Source organism: Trachinotus anak, unplaced genomic scaffold (genome assembly GCF_046630095.1).
Source record: "Trachinotus anak isolate AG129_WGS33_773 ecotype Australia unplaced genomic scaffold, CSIRO_AGI_Tana_v1 ptg000028l, whole genome shotgun sequence".
NCBI classification, from domain to species: Eukaryota; Metazoa; Chordata; class Actinopteri; order Carangiformes; family Carangidae; genus Trachinotus; species Trachinotus anak.
In genome coordinates, this window is record NW_027273879.1 from 14862072 (window position 1) to 14881021 (window position 18950).

The 18950-nt window shown below is 39.5% G+C and overlaps 3 protein-coding genes across 6 annotated transcripts; 1 reads left to right on the forward strand and 2 right to left on the reverse strand.

Moving 5' to 3' along the window:
• The first annotated feature begins 1340 nt into the window (after window positions 1-1340).
• Window positions 1341-5819, forward strand: hdhd2 (haloacid dehalogenase-like hydrolase domain containing 2). Of its 2 annotated transcripts, none has more exons than XM_071466376.1 (9): window positions 1341-1445; window positions 3111-3220; window positions 3392-3494; window positions 3676-3781; window positions 4126-4210; window positions 4386-4551; window positions 4644-4694; window positions 4909-4972; window positions 5242-5819. In XM_071466376.1, the coding sequence occupies exons 2-9, from the start codon at window positions 3120-3122 to the stop codon at window positions 5343-5345; spliced, it is 780 nt and encodes a 259-aa protein (XP_071322477.1). In that variant the 5' UTR covers window positions 1341-1445; window positions 3111-3119; the 3' UTR covers window positions 5346-5819. The 2 variants fall into 2 exon arrangements, with proteins under 2 accessions (XP_071322477.1, XP_071322479.1); XM_071466378.1 differs by having other exon boundaries at window positions 1408-1468.
• katnal2 (katanin p60 subunit A-like 2) lies at window positions 5662-12567 on the reverse strand. Of its 3 annotated transcripts, none has more exons than XM_071466373.1 (16): window positions 12395-12549; window positions 11392-11462; window positions 10827-10993; window positions 10663-10699; window positions 10255-10345; window positions 10045-10143; window positions 9729-9800; window positions 9455-9532; window positions 8964-9062; window positions 8002-8065; window positions 7718-7836; window positions 7506-7597; window positions 7191-7301; window positions 6684-6846; window positions 6454-6556; window positions 5662-6369 (listed from the first exon to the last, which is right to left on the reverse strand). In XM_071466373.1, exons 1-16 carry the CDS (start codon window positions 12446-12448, stop codon window positions 6230-6232), a joined length of 1560 nt encoding a protein of 519 aa, XP_071322474.1. In that variant the 5' UTR covers window positions 12449-12549; the 3' UTR covers window positions 5662-6229. The 3 variants fall into 3 exon arrangements, with proteins under 3 accessions (XP_071322474.1, XP_071322475.1, XP_071322476.1); XM_071466374.1 differs by having other exon boundaries at window positions 6095-6366; window positions 12395-12567; XM_071466375.1 differs by lacking the exons at window positions 11392-11462; window positions 12395-12549 and adding an exon at window positions 11094-11112 and having other exon boundaries at window positions 6095-6369.
• Window positions 12568-14389: 1822 nt separating this feature from the next.
• Window positions 14390-18730, reverse strand: sigmar1 (sigma non-opioid intracellular receptor 1). The gene is made up of 5 exons (XM_071466297.1): window positions 18455-18730; window positions 18303-18354; window positions 16639-16787; window positions 16348-16440; window positions 14390-16187 (listed from the first exon to the last, which is right to left on the reverse strand). The coding sequence occupies exons 1-5, from the start codon at window positions 18597-18599 to the stop codon at window positions 15958-15960; spliced, it is 669 nt and encodes a 222-aa protein (XP_071322398.1). The 5' UTR covers window positions 18600-18730; the 3' UTR covers window positions 14390-15957.
• Between the last annotated feature and the right edge of the window lie 220 nt (window positions 18731-18950).

The following is an 18950-nucleotide window of genomic DNA, read 5'->3' on the forward strand; positions in this document are numbered from 1 at the left end:
TGTGCTCCACTTCATTAATAGCCCCCATATGTTGTGAATTTTCACCATTTCCTCCTTTGCTAAGCTCCACAAATATTTTTATTAACACTAGTTTTGATACTAAATGCATGTGAGGGGGGCGTGAGAGGGAAAAGGGGATCTGCTGGAATTAAAAGCATATGTTTATCAGGGAGATTTGCACAGTAAAGCCATTTTGATCTATGATTAGTTGGAGTTTAGCTGTGGGTTCACAGTAAAATCTGTAAGCGATCACAGGCGAGTGGACATGAATATGCATCTGCTCTTCACAGGTCAGGATGTGTGTTGTTGGGGTCGGTGGTCGAACGATAATGAATCACGAGAATGTAGTTTGACAGGTTAGTTTGAAGCAACTTTTTCATTCATCTTCATTTTAACTGCTCAATCGTATCGTTTTCAATTTTTTTGAGCCACTTGTTAGTTTAATTAGTTTAATTCTAAAAAAGCGAGTTCACAGTTTGAAAAGTAGAAATCAACTACATAATTACAAGCTACATAATTTCATGTTTTTAAATGTTTTTACACTTTTTAATGAATGTTGAAAGAAAAAGACGACCATATTTCTCATATGAAGTCATTTTAATGCCATTTACTGACACAAAAATGTAGAATGGAGACAAAATGTATAAAAATCCACTGAAAATATGTGACCACAAAGCACACCACAGAGTCAGAGGCTTGTTTCCAACAATAGCAAGGGCCAGTGAAAGTACCACAAGAATGAAATATCAAAACATAAAAAGATTGGTAAATAAAAAAAAAAAGACAGAGAAAACAATCAAAATCTAAACCAAAGCATCAAACTGAAGCTGTAAGTTGTAAGACTGGAGTTCAAAGATGGTACTTGTTGCCTAACATGATGTTTTTCACAGCTATCATCTCAGCTGCATAATATTTATGCACAGAAACTGGAAACTGTTATTCACTACGTAGAGGTAACATTAAAAGAGGATTTGATCAGTGTCGTCTGGCGTCGTGGAGAGAGGAGGTTTTTAATGTTTCGATAATACCTCCCACTATATTAAATCTATCTGCATGCCCTAAAACACGCACTAATGCGATACATCTGTTAGTTGTTAGTGGGATAGGACACATATGGTTTTTTTTATTACTCTAATGAGCGATTAAGTGGTTAAGGATAACCCTCTTATCTGATTAGAACATATAAATTGAAAAAAATAAAATAATAATAATAATAATAATAGAGAGAAGAACGGAATGTGATATCGAAAAAAAAAGATTTAAAATATTTTTTTTTTGTTTTTTGAGAAAAACATAGAAAAGAGCATTTTAAACATAATTCAGGAATTGAGAGGATAGTGGGAACATCTGCAGTCTGAAGTGCAGGGGGCAGCACACGTCCATTTTCAACCGCCGAAGAAGAAAACGTCAACAGGAAGCAGGAGGGCGAGCTGCTGTTGTTGAAGGTTAGCCGTGCAGTTTGCTCTGAGTATATAAACCTTATGGACTATTATATAGAAAAACGTCCTGTACACAGTGTTTTATCTAGCTTTATATGTCAAGCATGCTATTCTAATGTCTGAGAAATGCGAGGCCATTAAATATCACTAACAGCAGGAATGACACAGTAGAGGTGAATAAAAATGAGCAAATATCAATAAGGTCACAGTTAGCATCAGTATTTAGAGCCGCAGAAATAACAACAGACACCCTCAAAGATTTTTACAGTGTTAGTAAACTGTAAAATGACAGGACGTGCAGAAACCCTTACAAACAAGACGACCAAGCTCTTACACCACAGTTTTAAGTACTGCAGAAAGCATGTGAAGCCTTATTAGAAATAGTGCAGGGGTATTGTAGAAATAAAGAGGTGATACTAAAGAGATGAGAATTTCTAAGTATGACAGCACCAGTACAATTGAGACAAGAACCAGTGAATAAGAAATACATGTGTAACACTATGATTATGATCTTGTATTGTAGGACTGTTGGTGTCTTTTTCAAAGCAGACATTTGAGCTGTGATTGAAAGAAAAGCAATGGCTGCATCCCATTTAGGTGGTCCAGGGCCAGAGCCGGAGTCCCTTCTGCTACTAGTTACACTTATGCTTATGTAATTTAAAATGCTATGTTTTTATGGCAGCACAAATACATCAAATAGAAAATTGTATCTCTTCAATAATTTCTCCAAAATCCACCCAATATATTTAGTTTCTATTTTTATTTGGAAAGTGGGGGATTTCTAATAGAATATAAAATGCCGTTCTCTGTGTTTTGCTTATACATACAACAGGAACGCTCTCAGAGCGGGCAGTTGAACACACTAGGCATCAGCGGTAGAGAACTGTGAAGCTTGTTACAGCCCTAATTTCCCTTTAACATCCCTGCTACACACACACACACACACGAAAAGCTTATTCTCAGCTTGGCACTGTCTGTAATTCCTATTTCCTGTTACTAGTTGAGCTAAATACAAATAATAGATACGCGATCTACAGGCTGCGTGTGTGTTTAAGCTATTTTGGGTGGGTATTAAGAGCATTAATTGTACCCTCACATTGATAACTACATGACAGAAATCCAAGCATGTCTAAATAAAAGGGGATCGCACAGTCAGAAATCAAATACCTATAAAATACAATCCTAAAATCTGTATTCTAGGCAGGAAACCATAAATGCTTGAGACAAACCAGTCAATAATCCTCTCAGGTTGTCGCGATGTAGGTTTGAATAACGCAGTAATCTGATCAGTTCTGCCACTACCGATGTGAATTATGATTATGAATGTGTAATCTCTAAAGTGATAAATTATTTTGAAAGAATAAGCTTTTTTAAACTGAGTAAAGCTCTATTCACAGTGGACCTCGGTCATATTTAGGGTTTTAGAAAATCATAGCCAGAAACTGCAGGAGAAGCAGCGCTTATCTAACAGCAAAAAATGTGCTCTGTCAAGTGTTTGGGTGTTTCATGGTTGTTTGAAGTGTGTGAATGTTCTGACAACAGTCCACAACCAAAGTGTCAGAACAGATGCAGGTGCAGAACAGGCTATCATGCTTACATGCCAGTGCATCCCTACAAGCTACAAAACATTCTCCTAACCTTGGGTCCTGTTCACCATGTCCTCCTCTGCAGGTCTCCAGCATGGCGGGCAGACGAGCTCTGAAGGCCGTGCTCATTGACCTGAGTGGAACTCTACATATAGAGGACACAGCGGTATCAGGGGCGCAGGATGCCCTGAACAGGTAGGAAACAGCCCCCAAACCATGGGCAGACTTAAAATTGAGGGTCAAGACTGTTGCACTGCTCCACAGTGCCATGTCTTTTGAAGAGCACAGATTCTCTCGTGTTGTTGTATTGTAATATTGGTATTTTAGATTAATAAGATGTTTGCTTTTGTGTTTTGGTGCTGTGAGGTTACGGCAGGCGTCTGTCGCTGTGAAGTTTGTGACCAACACAACCAAGGAGAGCAAGAGGAACTTATTGGAACGACTGCATCGACTAAACTTCGACCTCCAGGTATGAGGTCAAAGTCATTTTATTTAGTGCTGATGCTTTGACTGTAATGCTAAAGACATTGAAAATGAGGAAAATAAGAGGGAACAGATGTGATTCTCCTGCACAGAAATTCTGCTGGGCGCTGTGCCTCAGTAATGTCGCCTTTTTTTCCTGACTTTTGGAAATGACCTCCACTGTGCAGGAAGAAGAAATCTTCACGTCTCTGAGTGCTGCAAGGAGTCTGTTAGAGCAGAAACAGCACAGACCGCTGCTACTGGTGGAGGACAGCGCACTGGAGGACTTCACTGGTACTGGGTTGCAAATATGTGTGTGTGTGTGTGTTTGAGAGAGAGAGAGAGAGAGAGAGAGAGACCATGCTTCTGTTGGAGGTTGAACATTTTAAAGACATGTTTGATCCCCACTTTGCATATCATTTTTGCCAGTTGATCAATTGCCCATTTAGTTTGTTGCCAAAATTAGTTACAAAGGTCCAAATGACCAGAATGAATCCTGTCCATCAGTGGAAAAACCCTGAGAAGTCCATTTAAAATGACATTAAGCAAAGAAACACAGCAGCTCTTTGCATTGGTAAAGCTGTAGCTGGCGACTAATTCTTTTCAGACAGTAACTATGTGTGTCCCTTTGTTTACAGGTATTGACACATCAGACCCAAACGCTGTCGTCATCGGACTCGCTCCTGATCACTTCAACTACCAAAAACTCAACAAAGCTTTCAGGTGCTAAACTCATTCATAAGACACGTTCCTCATGCTTGTCTGTGAAGATAAGGGTGAAGGAATTCCAGTTACTCAGATGTTCTTCCATCAGGTTAGATGATTTTAACAGTCGAAAAACCATAATCACCTTTTTAATTGACCATTTTTTTGTTTTATCATGAATGCTTCTCCACAGAATGATTCTGGCTGGAGCTCCTCTTATTGCCATCCATAAGGCTCGGTACTACAAACGTAAGGACGGTTTGGCCCTTGGTCCCGGACCCTTTGTGACGGGACTAGAGTACGCCACAGACTGTAAAGCCACTGTGGTGGGAAAGCCAGAAAAGACTTTTTTCACACAGGTAAGAGTTGGATTCAGAGTTGAATAACTGAGTAACTGTAAAATAAACAAAGCCTCTCTTCTCATCTTTCTCTGGTTGTTTCCCTCAAATAGGCTCTGTCTGATTTAGGTTGTAGCCCCAGTGAAGCTGTCATGATAGGAGATGTAAGTATTTTGTCAACTGATTCATTAACAGCAAGTTAATTAAGTTATGTTTCAACATTTAGCGATGAGACTCAGTATAACTTAAGGTCTGTACAGTCTACAGCTCATTGTAACCACTTCCTCAGCAGCCTAAGAACATGAGTGTAGTAACAGCTATACATTTTATTACATGCTGGTCTGTGATGGGCTGCGTCACTTTGCTGTTTTCCTGCAGGATGCAAGAGATGATGTGGGTGGGGCTCAGAACGCAGGGATGTTGGGGATTCTAGTCAGAACTGGTAAGAAAAAAAAAATCAGACTTCTTCCTCCAGTTTATTTTCATCCCTCCACCAGTTTCACTTCCACTTCCTGTCTTTACCTAAACTTACCTGTCGCACAGTGACCAGAAAATCTTCTTCCACTGTCAGATCTTCATTGTAACCAGCATATTCAAATTACCTTTCATTGGATCTGATATCATTCACTATACACTAAACCAAATATGATGATTATTATTTCTGTTTTTGTGGTTAATGTCATTCCACCTCCTCCTCTCGTCATCTTTCAGGTAAATACAGAGAAGGAGATGAGAAAAAAATCAACCCTCCTCCTCACCTGACTTGTGACAGTTTCCCAGACGCTGTTGAACACATCCTAAAGAACCTGCTATAAGCTACAAGTGACAACATAACTCAACAGATTCATTTTCATATACAGTCTTTGATTTGCATAAGAAACACTCCAGCCATTGGTCATCACTGTTGTAGACTAGTGGTGTCTTAACATAAGGAAGTAAAAAGGTTCCCCTCATTCCCTGACCATGATTAAGTAAAAATAACCATCCTGTCGCTCTTATAAGTTTGACTGACTGTCCCAAAATTCTTTAAATTTAAACAATGCCCATTTGAGAGTAGGACCATCTCCTCTATTTTGGTCTAAAATGTTGAAAAGTAAAAGTAAGGCATGCATTTTAGAAGTACCAAACACCTGTTTGCACAGCAACAATTGTTTTGCCGTGATATTATTATGTATAAATTTAAGTTTGAATACAAATATTCAGCTGGTAACTATTTAATATTTTTTGTGTTTATGTTCATCGTACAGATTAACAAAATTAAGAAAGACCATTAAAGAACATTAAAAATAGTTTCACTGGCTCAGGTACTTCTTCAGGAGCTTTGCATTCGTACATTATTTCAGTACTTTGTTGCTGCTTTGTTTGATGTTTCTCTTTCCCCCTCAGTGTCAAATATAAAGCCACAATGTTGACAAACAAAGTACTGTTGCAAACAATGTTTCTGAAAGGCTCTAAGCTATCAGACCAGTTCTGTCCCAACCTACAGTATCAGGTTGGTAATATGTGACACATGTCCAAAGCCTAAAAAACCTAGGTTCAAGAAAATAGAATAATGTTACAAGTCTTGCTGTAGCTCCCATTAAGTGTAACTGCAGAAGGTGAATTTGTATACGGTAACAAAAAAACTCTCATCCAGATATGTCGCAGTGTTAGTGTAAAATCTTTTTCTTGGTAAAATGTTCCTCTGTGAGCATCGGTGTCAGACAGACTTGTACTCTCTCTCCCAGGCTGCGAATCTGTCCATCAAGTTTCGGGCTGAGGGTTTGGTGTGTGCGAGGACTTCCAGGAAGTCAGCTGTCGTCACAGTTTCCAGCTGGATGGCAGGCATGTCAGTGTCTGCTGTGGAGGAAAATGATAGTGAGGCTACAGTATTTTATGTGGATGTAGGTCCTTTATTCACTTGGCATGTGTATGTAGTCCTACCATCCTGATGTGACTCTAGAGCATCAAAGATCTTCCGGACTGGTCTCATGGCAGCTTCCTTACACACCAATCTGATATCAGAGCCAGAATAACCCTCCATGTCCTGAAACACACACAGAAACACAGGTAGATAAGGCCTAACTGAGACAATTCTCATATTAGTGACAAAGTGATGCAGACAAATGGTTAAACATTTAAACTGTCTCAACAAAAATCACACTGTAACACACTTTTGCAAGGGTTTCATAGTCCAACTCAGTTTGTAGCTCCACTCCTCCTGTGGAGTTGAGAGGAGGCAGCCAGTGAGAGATCATAGCCTGGCGAGCTGGTGACTGCGGAAGACTCACTAGAATCCTCTTCTCTAACCTCCTCAGCATGGCGTGGTCCAGTTCCCTGAAAGAAGAGGACTAGTTACAAATCTGTTCACTGTCTTATCATTTTTATATGCTCTTTAAATACCGTTATTGTCTTCTTTACAATTCTCATTTTTTATTTTTTTGTACAAATAGTCATATTTTCAACTTGTTTCTTTATGTATTTTATCTTTGGAACAGATCATTGACTGCAAATGGAAAATCATCTTGAACTGGTGTTGAAATCCAAGTAAACTGCACAAGTTACCATGATAATAATCAAGTAAAAAAAAGATCTTCCTTCATACAATGGCAACACAAACATTAATTGTTTGTCATTATCATTATGAAATGTAAATGTAAGTGACATGCGCTAAGTGTTACCAAGGCAGGTTGGAGGCAGCCAGTACAAACACAAGGTCTTCTGATCTTGCCAGCCCGTCCATTTGAACCAGCAGTTCTGTCTTCATCCTGCGACTGCCCTCATGCTCCCCTCTGAAAACAGAGTCTACTATTACAACAACTTTTTATTTACCTTGGCATCTACACGAGTCATTTAAAGCTCTTTACAGTCACACAAGTACATAGTAACTATGGGGACAACCCTGTGGGAGAAACAGTGTTGGTACAGTGTTCTGGACCTTCAACACTTGTAAAATTCCCACATGTGCATTTACCACAATTTGTGGTTCAGCTCACCCCATGCTGGTTCCTCTCTGGCCCATCACTGACTCCAGCTCATCCAGGAAGATGGTGGATGGGGCATGGTACCTGGCTAGCTCAAACAGGACCTACAGAAATATACATACATACATTTACACACACCCAACCTAAAAAAAACGCAAAGTATAGGACACTTTTTTTCTAATTTGTTGCATTTGATCTGCTTCATGTGTTGAATGGCAACCTACCCTGACCAGTTTCTCAGAGTCTCCCCTCCACTTGCTGACGATGCTGGAGGCTGAGATGTTAAAGAAGGTTGTCTTACATTCTGTGGCCACAGCCTTGGCCAGCAAGGTCTTACCTGTACCTGTGTGTATGTGAGCCAGATGGTCACAAGACTACATGTCAGGTAGATTTCCAAAATGTCATACTTAAAATTGTTCTTAGTAGGACTCTAATAAACAGCGAGCGAACAACATGTTTTTCTGCCTTAAGGGAACCTAATGAAGGCGTGCACTACAGGAGGTCTTACCTGGGGGGCCATAGAGCAGCAAGCCCTTCCATGGAGACAGGATGCCTGTAAACAGCTGGGGGTACTGTAAAGACAGAGGAGGGGAAGATAAAAGTGACAGAGGGGAGAAGCAAATGCAGGAAAAGAGGGGGCGATAAAAGCAGTGAGTGAAATATGAAAATTACAACTGCATAGACGCAAACCTTTAGTAAATCATTTTATATTTCAGTATGAAAAGCATTTATGCCTGTGAACTTATTACCAACTTCCAGCAACGCAACATGTATTTCCATTTTCTGCAGACTAATAAGAAGCTGAGCTGTGTGCAAAGGAAACTGATTTGGCTGATGTATGGCTGAATCAGTGCTGCAAATACCACATACCACAAATCAGTCTGAATTTTAGGTGGCAAACAGGGGCTGACTCAAATCACCTAACTGACCTTATACCCCAGAGAATGAATAATAATGGAGACAGAAGTTAGGGATTGTGGGAAGGTGGAGGAACGTTGTTATTCAATAAAACAGGCCAACAGAAGAGAAGATAGACGCATCCGTCCTCATCTCCGTCTGTAAATGTCAAGAGGATGCAGACAACCTGATTTGTTGTCATCATATCCATGAGAGAGGTCTGGGTGATGATGATAGACTTGAGTGTATGTATTCTCTGTCCGTGTAATGCGTTTGTGTGCCTGCTTTTATCTGTATGTGAAATTTCTGTATGTGGAGACAAAAGTGTGTTAATGTGGCTATGTATATAAATTCTCCATGGCATTCCACGTGCGCCTGCTTGCCTCCCTGCCTATCTATCCATCTGTGTATGTGTGTTACCATATTATTCCAGATATAGATTTAATGTCAGCCTAACAAACTGGCCTGACCCTGCTGCCCTCCTTCTCTTTAAGCCCTTTAAAAGAGATGTATTCAGAATCGAAGACGGGTGACCGGTGCTGAAATACCAGCGTGCTCGGGCAGCGGACGCACCTTAATGGGATAGACGACGGCCTCTTTGACTAATCGCTTGGCGTCCTCTAGGCCAACGATGTCCTCCCACCGTACATTGGGGCTGTGCAAATAGATGTCCTTTAGGGGTGAACACACACACAAACACACACAGTGAGGGATTGCATGTGGAAGATATCAGCTAGAAATGGACACATACACACACACACACAGAGACACACACACACCTCTTGGTGCGATCAGGCTTGCGTAAATAGGTGTCCTTTAGAATGAAACATCAGATAAGGGAAATAGATCGAACCTGGGCCTTCATTAATACAACAGATCAATTCATTCACAACAAAGCTCTCACTGCTCTCTAGTGGACATATTTGGTATCACAAAAATCACTTAAAGGATACTTTCACATTTTTAGAATATATTCTGTGCCAAGAAAACCAGCTCCTCTACATGTTTGTTTTGATTTGGAGTTAGTCATTGTGTACTATATAGTATTTGAGTGTGTGTGGTACCCTGCTGATGATTGCAGCCAGTTCTCTCATCTCGCCACTCATTCCAGAAAAGCCACTGAGGGGCTTCAGGAGCCGTTCCTGCAAAAACCACATCAAATAAAGATCTTGAGCATTTTGCACCATTAAAAAAAAAATAATTAAAAAAATCAAAAAATAAAATAATGTTTTTATATATTTATTGCATGTTTTACATTTTACATTTTTTTCTGCTCATCATGAGGATTTTCGCTATTTTTGTTTTCTCAGTGTTGTTCAGGTGCTTGAGTGTAATTACCATGTGGTCTGAGTCAATACCAGATCCTTTGACAGCATCATGGATTAAACCTTTACCATCAGTCATCTGTCCCTAAGATAGACAATCCATCATTTTTTGACACATTCAGGTGAACACAGGCATAATAAGAACAAAACAGACAGCAGCAATTCAGTTTCAAATTGTAATTTTAACCAGGAAGAGACATTTTTTTCTACTTATGAAAGCTTTGGAAACAGAGAGACAATAACATTTTTGTGTAAAACAATAATCACTCAAGAAAAATAAATATAAATAAATATCTTTTAAAAATAACCACCAATAACTTCCCCAGTACCTTCTTGTTCGTATGTACTTCCCCTGCTGATCCATTTTTTAAGGAGGAAACGCTGAGACCAAACTCTGATGACTCTGCAGGAACAGACGAACCATTATCCTGGGGGATGATACACAGTCATCCGGAGGTAAGAAGAATGATCAATTTTTTTATGTAAAATACTTGTTTTGTTATGTGTTTTTTTTTTTTTTACTGTATATGTGTATTTACACTGGTGGCTGCCTTCTTTGCTCCGTTTCCAGGCTGTGGCCCCTGGGACGGGTTGATTTTGGGAAGAGGCTTCACAGCTGAACAGGGACTCCTGAGGGTGAAAGAGAGACATATAGGAGACATCTGCCAGAGGAGGACATAAGGTGAGCTAACATTGGTAGATTTGGCTTTAGAATTTAGAATTGGCCCTAACTAATTTTCTAACATACATGCACTTTCAAACACACCAGACCTTATTCAACACCGCTGTCAAGTGAATCTCATGTTTCTTCAAATCAATCAACACAATACTGTTGTTCTTACTGTTGATTTCACTCTTTTGTTTATGCTGTCAGGATGTTGGACACTCTATGACTATTATTTTTTAACATGAAATAAAAGGAAGGTGTGAGAACTGGACATTCTCACCTCTTTACTCCACCACTTTTTGGAAATCTGTTTTCACCTTGACCAGAAAAAAAACCCACAGAAATACAACAGAAAATTAATGAGCAGGTCCAAATAATTAAAAACTTAGCAGCAATTTTGTCCGACTGAGAATTCTGTTCAGTGTTTTAGTGATCGTCATATACCTGGTTCTACTGTTCTTCTGATAAGTTTGGGATATTTCTGGAACTTGACATAGTGATAACTCTCATACTCCATCAGCACCATCTCCAGATCGATGTTATCGCAAACCTCGAACTTCCTCACACCTCCATTTGTCTCCTGGTCCAAGGCCACTGCTGCTGCCACATAGCTGGTGGACAGACACACATACACACATATTGTAACAATCAAAAGGTAACACAGACAACTATGTCTGCTCTGTCATGGTTTACTTGACATGATTTACTTACACGATTAACTTTGTTTGGTCTATTAATTGCATGTATCAATACTTTCTGTAGACACACACACACACACACGTATGGCCATCTGTTAGCTTGTTACTATACATCCAATATAATTTTTATGTTACTTACAAGCCTGCTTCTTCAGGAATGTATAGTATAGTAATTGCAAATTGATCAGGAAATTGAAGTATTTCATACTTTGTGTTCTCTCACTTGCCACTGTAACATTTGTAACAAAGACTGAGCACACCTCATATGTCATTTAATAGCCGCTGTTTACTATTTTATACTTCATACTGACCCTTGCCCCAGCAGGTGGTGGTAGATGAGGATGAGAACGCTCTTCCTCCTCATCTCAGTTCTCAGCTCATCCTGTAGGACAATACCACACAGCATGCTCAGCACTGACACTCAGATGCGGCTCAAACGCAACTGCAGCAATAATTTAAAGTTTGGTTCAGTCAGGGTGTGGTACTGTCTGTGTTTGACTGGAGGTAAAAAATAACTAAAAGCAAGTACTCCTGTCAATATTATTAATAATAGGTCTTTTTCTCAGTGGAGATTTTGACTTGTCATAGTAGAAAAAGCATGTGTTACTAATAACATTAATAATGGCTCCTTTGTATTTAAGTATCCCAGGATATTTGACTTAGTAGTAGTTCTGTTGTCAACTATTTTGGAATGGCAAAACAAAAACCCAGCTGTTACAGTGAAAGAAAAAAGTGATTCATCTGTTATTTTGTTTTGAACCTTTTCAATAGCACACAGCCACTACCAGTGACAGTAACAACAGCTGTGTTTGATAAGTCAAAGTGTCTGCTCCTAAGAAGGGCTGAAGCCTGGTACTTGAAGACAGTAGTATAGTATAGTAGTAATATAATACTTGAGTATTGCCTCTGCATATGTCGCTGCGGTGTCTAACTTTAACAGGGAAGAATAAAGACGAGTTGCCAGTAGAGGGCGACAAATTTCCGCAAATGACAACCACCTGACTTGGTTTCTGGGCAACCAGTGGACGCCGAAAAACTAGCCTGGTTAGCTCAACGGCTAGCTACTTACCGTGTCGTTGTGACAGTGTAGCTGCTGTTTGCTGCATAACATAAAGTGTAAAGCACACCGACTTGACACTGAATACATTTTATGATCAGTATGACTTGTCATATGGGACAGTTTATTTGGCCATAAGCCCTCATGACCCTGTCCTTAATGCCATCGAGAGTTAGCTAAAAGTTGCCAACTTACCAACATATATCCGTCAAATCTGCTTGAAAATACAATAAAAAAAAAAGCCATTATTCACTCACCGCCTCCCGGGCTTGATGAGCGATTTTCATGGATTGATATGAAAGCTCCATCATGATTCTGAAAGGTCAGTGAGACAGCAAGTCTGATAGTTTTCGTTTGTTTGTTGGTTGGTCTTGGTACAGTTCGCGGGGCTTTTATGTGGGGTCTGTCCCCTCGGGGCTTCCGTACATACAGCTGTACAGCTTTCCTTTTATGTGTATGAATACCATACACTGTAGTTGTGCAAAAACACACACAAAAAGAACAAAACAAAAACCCAAATCTGAACACTGTTAAGCTGTGAAATTATAGAATAATATTAAGTCTGTATTTATTAGCAAAAAGAAAGAAAAACTTCTTTGAAAATGTACATGATTTTGTCCAAAGTAATAAGATTCATTAAATAAAATACTAAAAATTGCAAATACAGAGATATTTATATGTCAAAGAAAAAAATAAGCATGAGATGTTGACAGCTCTGGCTTTCAAAGAAAAAGTAGTATACAAAAGCAGTAATTCAAACTGGTACGTCTTAATTAATTACAATTAAATTACAAAGACAATATATTATTATATATATTATACTAAATATTGCTGTGAGTGCTTCAATGTTGCTCCTGATGAGGTTATGTAAAAAAAAAGTTTTCATCCAAAAACATCAAACATGTGTAATGTGATACTGAAAATGACCACTAGGGAGCAGTAAAGAGCTTTGTTGGGAGTAAATTGACCCTCAATGAAGCACCAGGGGTTCCATCTATTTCCCTGGTCTGATGTTTCATTTCAAAGGACTCCTGTTTATGTGAGCCTAATTGACAGGGCTGTGTTACTGGTTTTCTACCTGTGTGATTGTGAGTCTTGTTCTGTTGAATGATATGTTTATGTTGGTTGTCTGGTTGAGTGTACATGTGTGTATTTTTTTGGAGTGGTTTTTCCATGTGTGTGTGTGTGTTCACCCCTAGATTTGCACAGTTGAACCATGTGGTGGGAGGATATCATCAGCCTGGAAGAAGCCAAGCAATTAGTCAAAGAGGCTGTCGTCTATCCCATTAAGGTGTGGCTGGTGCCTGAGCACGCTGGTATTTCAGCACTGGCCGCCTGTCTTCGATTCTGAATACATCTCCTTTAAAGGGCTTAAAGAGAAGGAGGGCAGCGGGGTCAGGCCAGTTTGTTAGCCTGACATTAAATCTATATCTGGGGTAATATGGTAACACGCATGCACAGATGGATTGATAGGCATGGAGCAGGAACAATACAGAATGGATATATGTGTGCACATGTGATGGTATGTAGAACCTGTACAAGCCTGAACATTCACAAACACACACACACAAAAGCAGGCATAAGCAAACACACACCCACATGACATACACACACTTCTATCATCATCACCCAGACCTCTCTTATGGATTTGATGACAACAAATCAGGTTGTCTGCATCCTCTTGACATTTACAGACGGAGATGAGGACGGATGTGTCTATCTTCTCTTCTGTTGGCCTGTTTTATTGAATAACACCGTTCCTCCACCATCTCACAATCCCCAATCTCATCTCTAACCTCATCATTTTTTTTTTCCAGAGTATATAAGGTCAATTTTGTGATTTCACTCACCTTGTTTACCTGCTAAAACTAGCCCTGATATTTGTTTTTGTTTGTTTCGTTAGGCAATGGTGATGACTTACTTGCTGTGATGATAGTTCATTGAAAAGCAATACTGCAATTTTAGTCCTATGCAATGTAATATTAACTATGAATATAGGTAATATTAATCTGTGATGAATAGGGTACCCTTGAATCCAAAGTAAAAATTTAGCACAGGTGCGTTCTGTTACATTGGTCTTGATTAAATGTACATGCAATAATCATTAAAACAGGCTTGTATCATTTTCCTTCAAAAGCATTTATTTCTTCTGGCACTGTCAGTTTCCACCTTCAATTTACAGTAAATTGCACATCTGCATGTCAGCATTTAAGGTACAGTAATAGGTGTTCTGTCCATCTTGCATTTTGTTGTAGTGTATATTCTCACTCCCATGGAAACCCTGTGTGGTCATTGGTGGGTTCAGGCATCACTCTGAGAAATTTGATCAATTTCAAGTGAAATACACTAATAAGATTCCCAAAAGGCTTTGATTTTCTACAGTTTCTGATCAGTACTATTTTAAAATGTGGAACTGTAGAGGTCTGTGGATAGTGCTTTGTTTTTGCCCTGTTGGGCTAGTGCAAGGTTCCAGATGATGAATATAGGCTGAGGAAACTGTAGCCATGTAGTTTGGTTAGAACCTAATATCATTCAAGTTTATCTCTACAGTTACATTTTCAAAAAATATTGTGCCAAGTCTATTTAATGTCATAAAACCAGTTTTTTTAAATGAGGTCACTTTAACAAATTCAATCCATCCAATTAAATGAATGAATGGAATCTGTACATTTACAGTTTAACATAGCAGAGGTCTAAGTTACTAAAGATTTTTGCATTACAGTTTAAAAGAAAAGTTGTAGGGTTACAAATATAACAATTAGACTGAGATGAAAAAAACTGAAATAACTCTATTGCTGCACAGTAGGTCTGAAAAAGTCAAAACACAAACCAAGACAGTAACTATAAACATTAAAAACTGCTGTTTCTGAGCTGGTACGGATCTGAGAATGGTTCATATTGGGGCAAGATGGGACATTACACACACATCACTCAGACAGTTTTCTTCAACATACTCTCCCCCCCATCAACATTTTCAAAAAAATATATAGTGCCAACACGTCAGTAAGGCAGATCTTCATAAAGCTAAATTCACTCAAATTCCTCCTTTACTGAAAATCAACATGCATATGAATAAGAAAATGGGTATTACTTAAGAAAACAGTGGCTTTGGCTTTACGTTATACGTATACATTGTATTTGTTTTACCAGCCAAATTAAGCATTGCCAATTTGCTTTAAAACTATTTCCTTGGTCCCCAAATATGAGAACTTAGATTTTCTGATATTGAGTTATTTGTAAATGTTGGTGGTTGCTGAAAAAGTTAGTACTCCAAAACCTGGTTGCTTATTTTTCTCAGAAGCATCTCAGATTTGGCAGGAGTAGCTGTTTCGTCTTTAGGACTCAGTTGCTGAAGCCAGATCCTAAACAAATTTGAATGATGTGTATTTTCATGGCTACTGACTATTTAGGCAGTTTCAGCTCTCAGAGGAATGCTCATTGTGTGGAGTAAGATGCTGAGTGTCACTGAGGGATTATGTGATGGCTTAGATTCAGAATGATATGTTAACAGGTTTGGGTACAGTACTGCAGTTTAATGTCACAGGGTAAATGTTAAGACTACTAGTTGAGGTGAGGTTGAACACCTTCTTTTGTGAAGCCTTTATGAGGGGAAAGAACCTGAATGACGATGGAATCAGCTGTGCTGAAGCAAACTTGGATTGTCTACAATTAAGGTAATTTTTTTTTTTTAAATATTTGAATGTGGAATCATTGGGCACAGATTTTTCCCCCATGCTAGATTTTTGTGGTCAGGGGTAATATGGCATGACAAGGCGAACTTCTGATGTCCATGTGCAGGTCTCCGAGCCTCGGCTGTGCCTCAGAAAACTCCAGCATCTGTAAGTAGTGTACCAGCCTCCAGCAGCAGACCCTTGACGTAGACACGTACAGTGTAGAACATTGTGACGAAGTCCTGGGTGCTGAACAGGGTGTCAGCCAGAGCGAATCCCAGCGTGGAGGGGATGAAACCTCTGCCATATTCCACCATCCAGGTCCCTGCGCTCCACTGGACTGACGTTGCCTCGCCTACACCGTGTACGATGGTGTCACCTGTGGGACAAAAGATTTGGAAGTAAGAGAAAACAAAAAGAAAAAAATACACTGCCTGTTTTCTGTCATTCTGATATGTTTATCCCAATACCTAAGGACAAATTGTCAAACATTTATATAAAAACATAACATTTCAGATTAATGTGTGTAAAGGTACTACCAGGGTAGTATGTTTCACTCTTGGTTGTCCCCTCCTTCCACTGTCTGAAGGTGCCAGAGATGATGGTGTCAGAAATCTCAGCCCAGTAACGACCTGAGAGGCAGGAAGTGGACATGGAGTTAAATTCATAGTGTTCTACACAGATTGGTCACAAAATCCAAAGAAAAGAACAAGGGGAGGTACATCACACCGGCCAAGAAAAAGACTCCAAAGTATGTGCTTTTGAAATTTAAGTATGAAGACATTTTTTCCTTCATACCATGACGACAACAGAGGCATGACTTTGCTCACCTGAGTGTCCTCCTGTGTCCACTGCAGTACCAAACAGCAGCAAGTACTCTGTAAGCGAAGCATGGAGCAGACACATGGATCCCATCCAACCTCCAGCATTCACAAACACCCACTGCAGGTCCTCGTCTGGCAGGATGTGGCCAGGATACCTAATTCAGTCACACTTTATTAGCTTTATTTTTATTTTTTAAACACACAACACAACTTAAAACACTCATCTAGTGACCTAACAATACACGGTTACTTTATATAGATTACTGCAACACTGTGATGAGTGATCATCTCCACCAATCGCAGTCCAGATGAACTCAAGGTTTCCAGCAGGAGATTGAGTGCAAGAATGAAGAGCTGTTGTCTGCTTCAGTCTGTAAAACTGAGCTGGTTTCTACAAGACCTTTCGAGTAAGTAACTGATCTGCAAGTAGTGCTGTAAGGATTAGTCAATCCAACAATTTGATACGAAAAACAAAAAAAGATTAATCATTTAGGGAATTGATCAAGCAATAACTGCTAAACAGTCACTTGACCCAGCTTCCCAAATGTAAAGAATTGGTGGTATTTATCAAGCTTTGAAGAATTGCACAAAGATGCTCTAAAGTTCCAAAGTTTAAGAGTAAGAAAAGTCTTTGCTGAATGTGGGCAATAAGACACATTTATCAAGGGATGTCTTCCAACTAACAGGGAAGTGTAAAAGTAACTTTTAAGAGAAACACTCAATTGATCATATGTCTGCTCAGAGAAGCAATAGCCAATCAGAGATACAGACTGACCCTACATCTCCCATACTGTACTTTCTTTTTCTTTTTCATTTGTGCAAAATCTCTCTTCTCGAATAATAAACAAGGGAAATTAACAAAAATCAACAATTAATCTAATGTGTAAATAGGGATGAAATGATAGGAAAATTGGCTGCAATGTAAACTAAATTATGCTGCTGGACATTTTACTCTTGATGGACGAGGCACACAGAGAGATCATGATAAGACACTAAAGGTGCTAGACAATTAATGTAAATAAAACCAATGCTAGATGTATTCTTGTTGTTCGTTAGCACCCAATAAACACCCAAAAAAGAAACAGTGGTGTAGCACCTGCTTCAGCTAATGTATTAGTATTATTATCACTGGACAGAAGACAGGGGTGTGTTTAGTTCTGATATTGTACTGCAGTCATCTAGGATCCAATCTAAACCAATTAAAGAGACCTCTGGAGCTCTCTGACGATTAAAAGCATATTTTAGTCCAAAAAAAGTGTTGGCAACACCAGATGTTTTATTCCTACATAAATGAGTAGCAGTAAAAGTTCAGGATTTTTACTCTTATCTTTCACACAAATCCAAAACTGTACTTTTAGCAGTTTCGATAAACACAGGCCCAGTTCTATAAAACCTCATATTACCTGACCTTAAACACTGAGGCTGGAGTGAGCATACTACAACAGTCAAGTACTGAAAGCCATGATAAGTCTAGTTACAGAATATGGGTCAATCACAATTCTGATGCTTGGTTTATCATTTTCAGCAAAAAAATAACCTCATATTTCTTGGTTGAAGCTGGCCAAGTGCTCATATCAATAAATTGTGATGGAAGTTGTATTAGTTGTAGCTCTGAGTATTTTCATAACAGGAAGTGTCCCACTTCTAGTGCCAAATAATGTAAGTGTTACCTCTTCCTGAGCTCCACCACCACTTTAGAGAAGGCCTGCTCATGGTCCTGTCCTGGGGATAGAGACGTTTACAGTAAATATGGAGGGCGCTAAAGACCTGCAGGGTGGTCCTCACTCAGTTTAGACGCAACACTCCTTATAACCAAACTCACCTGCGTACTGTTTGGCCAATTTAGCGATGTCTTCTTTGTTGAAAACGTACTGCTTGTTGGCCATCCAGTGCCGCAGCAGCAGCAGGGCCAGGACGGCGACTGCGGCGAACACGAAGAGTCTGAAACTCGTTTTGACGACAGACATGGCTGAGACAACACCAACAGAGACAGGGCAGCAGGTCTGACTACATGTGTACACAGTGGAAGACGGGTCGCTCCAAACACGCCATCGGCAGAGGAGGCGTGGAGTGCAGCGGACAGCTTCTTCCTGCTCAGGTGGGGGCGGGGTGTGGCCGCTGGGCCAATCAGAGGCCGAGTTTTGTCGCGTAGGCAACAGCGACTGCTGGGTTGCCAGCACAATGAAAAAATCCGCTTTAGGTGGTTTTGCATATTCATGTAAAAAAACAATTACCCTTAAAGATACATTTTAACAAACTGTGTTTAAAATGAAGACTTAAATTTTATATTATGAGTGGTTGGTTGTTTTCGCCCACAT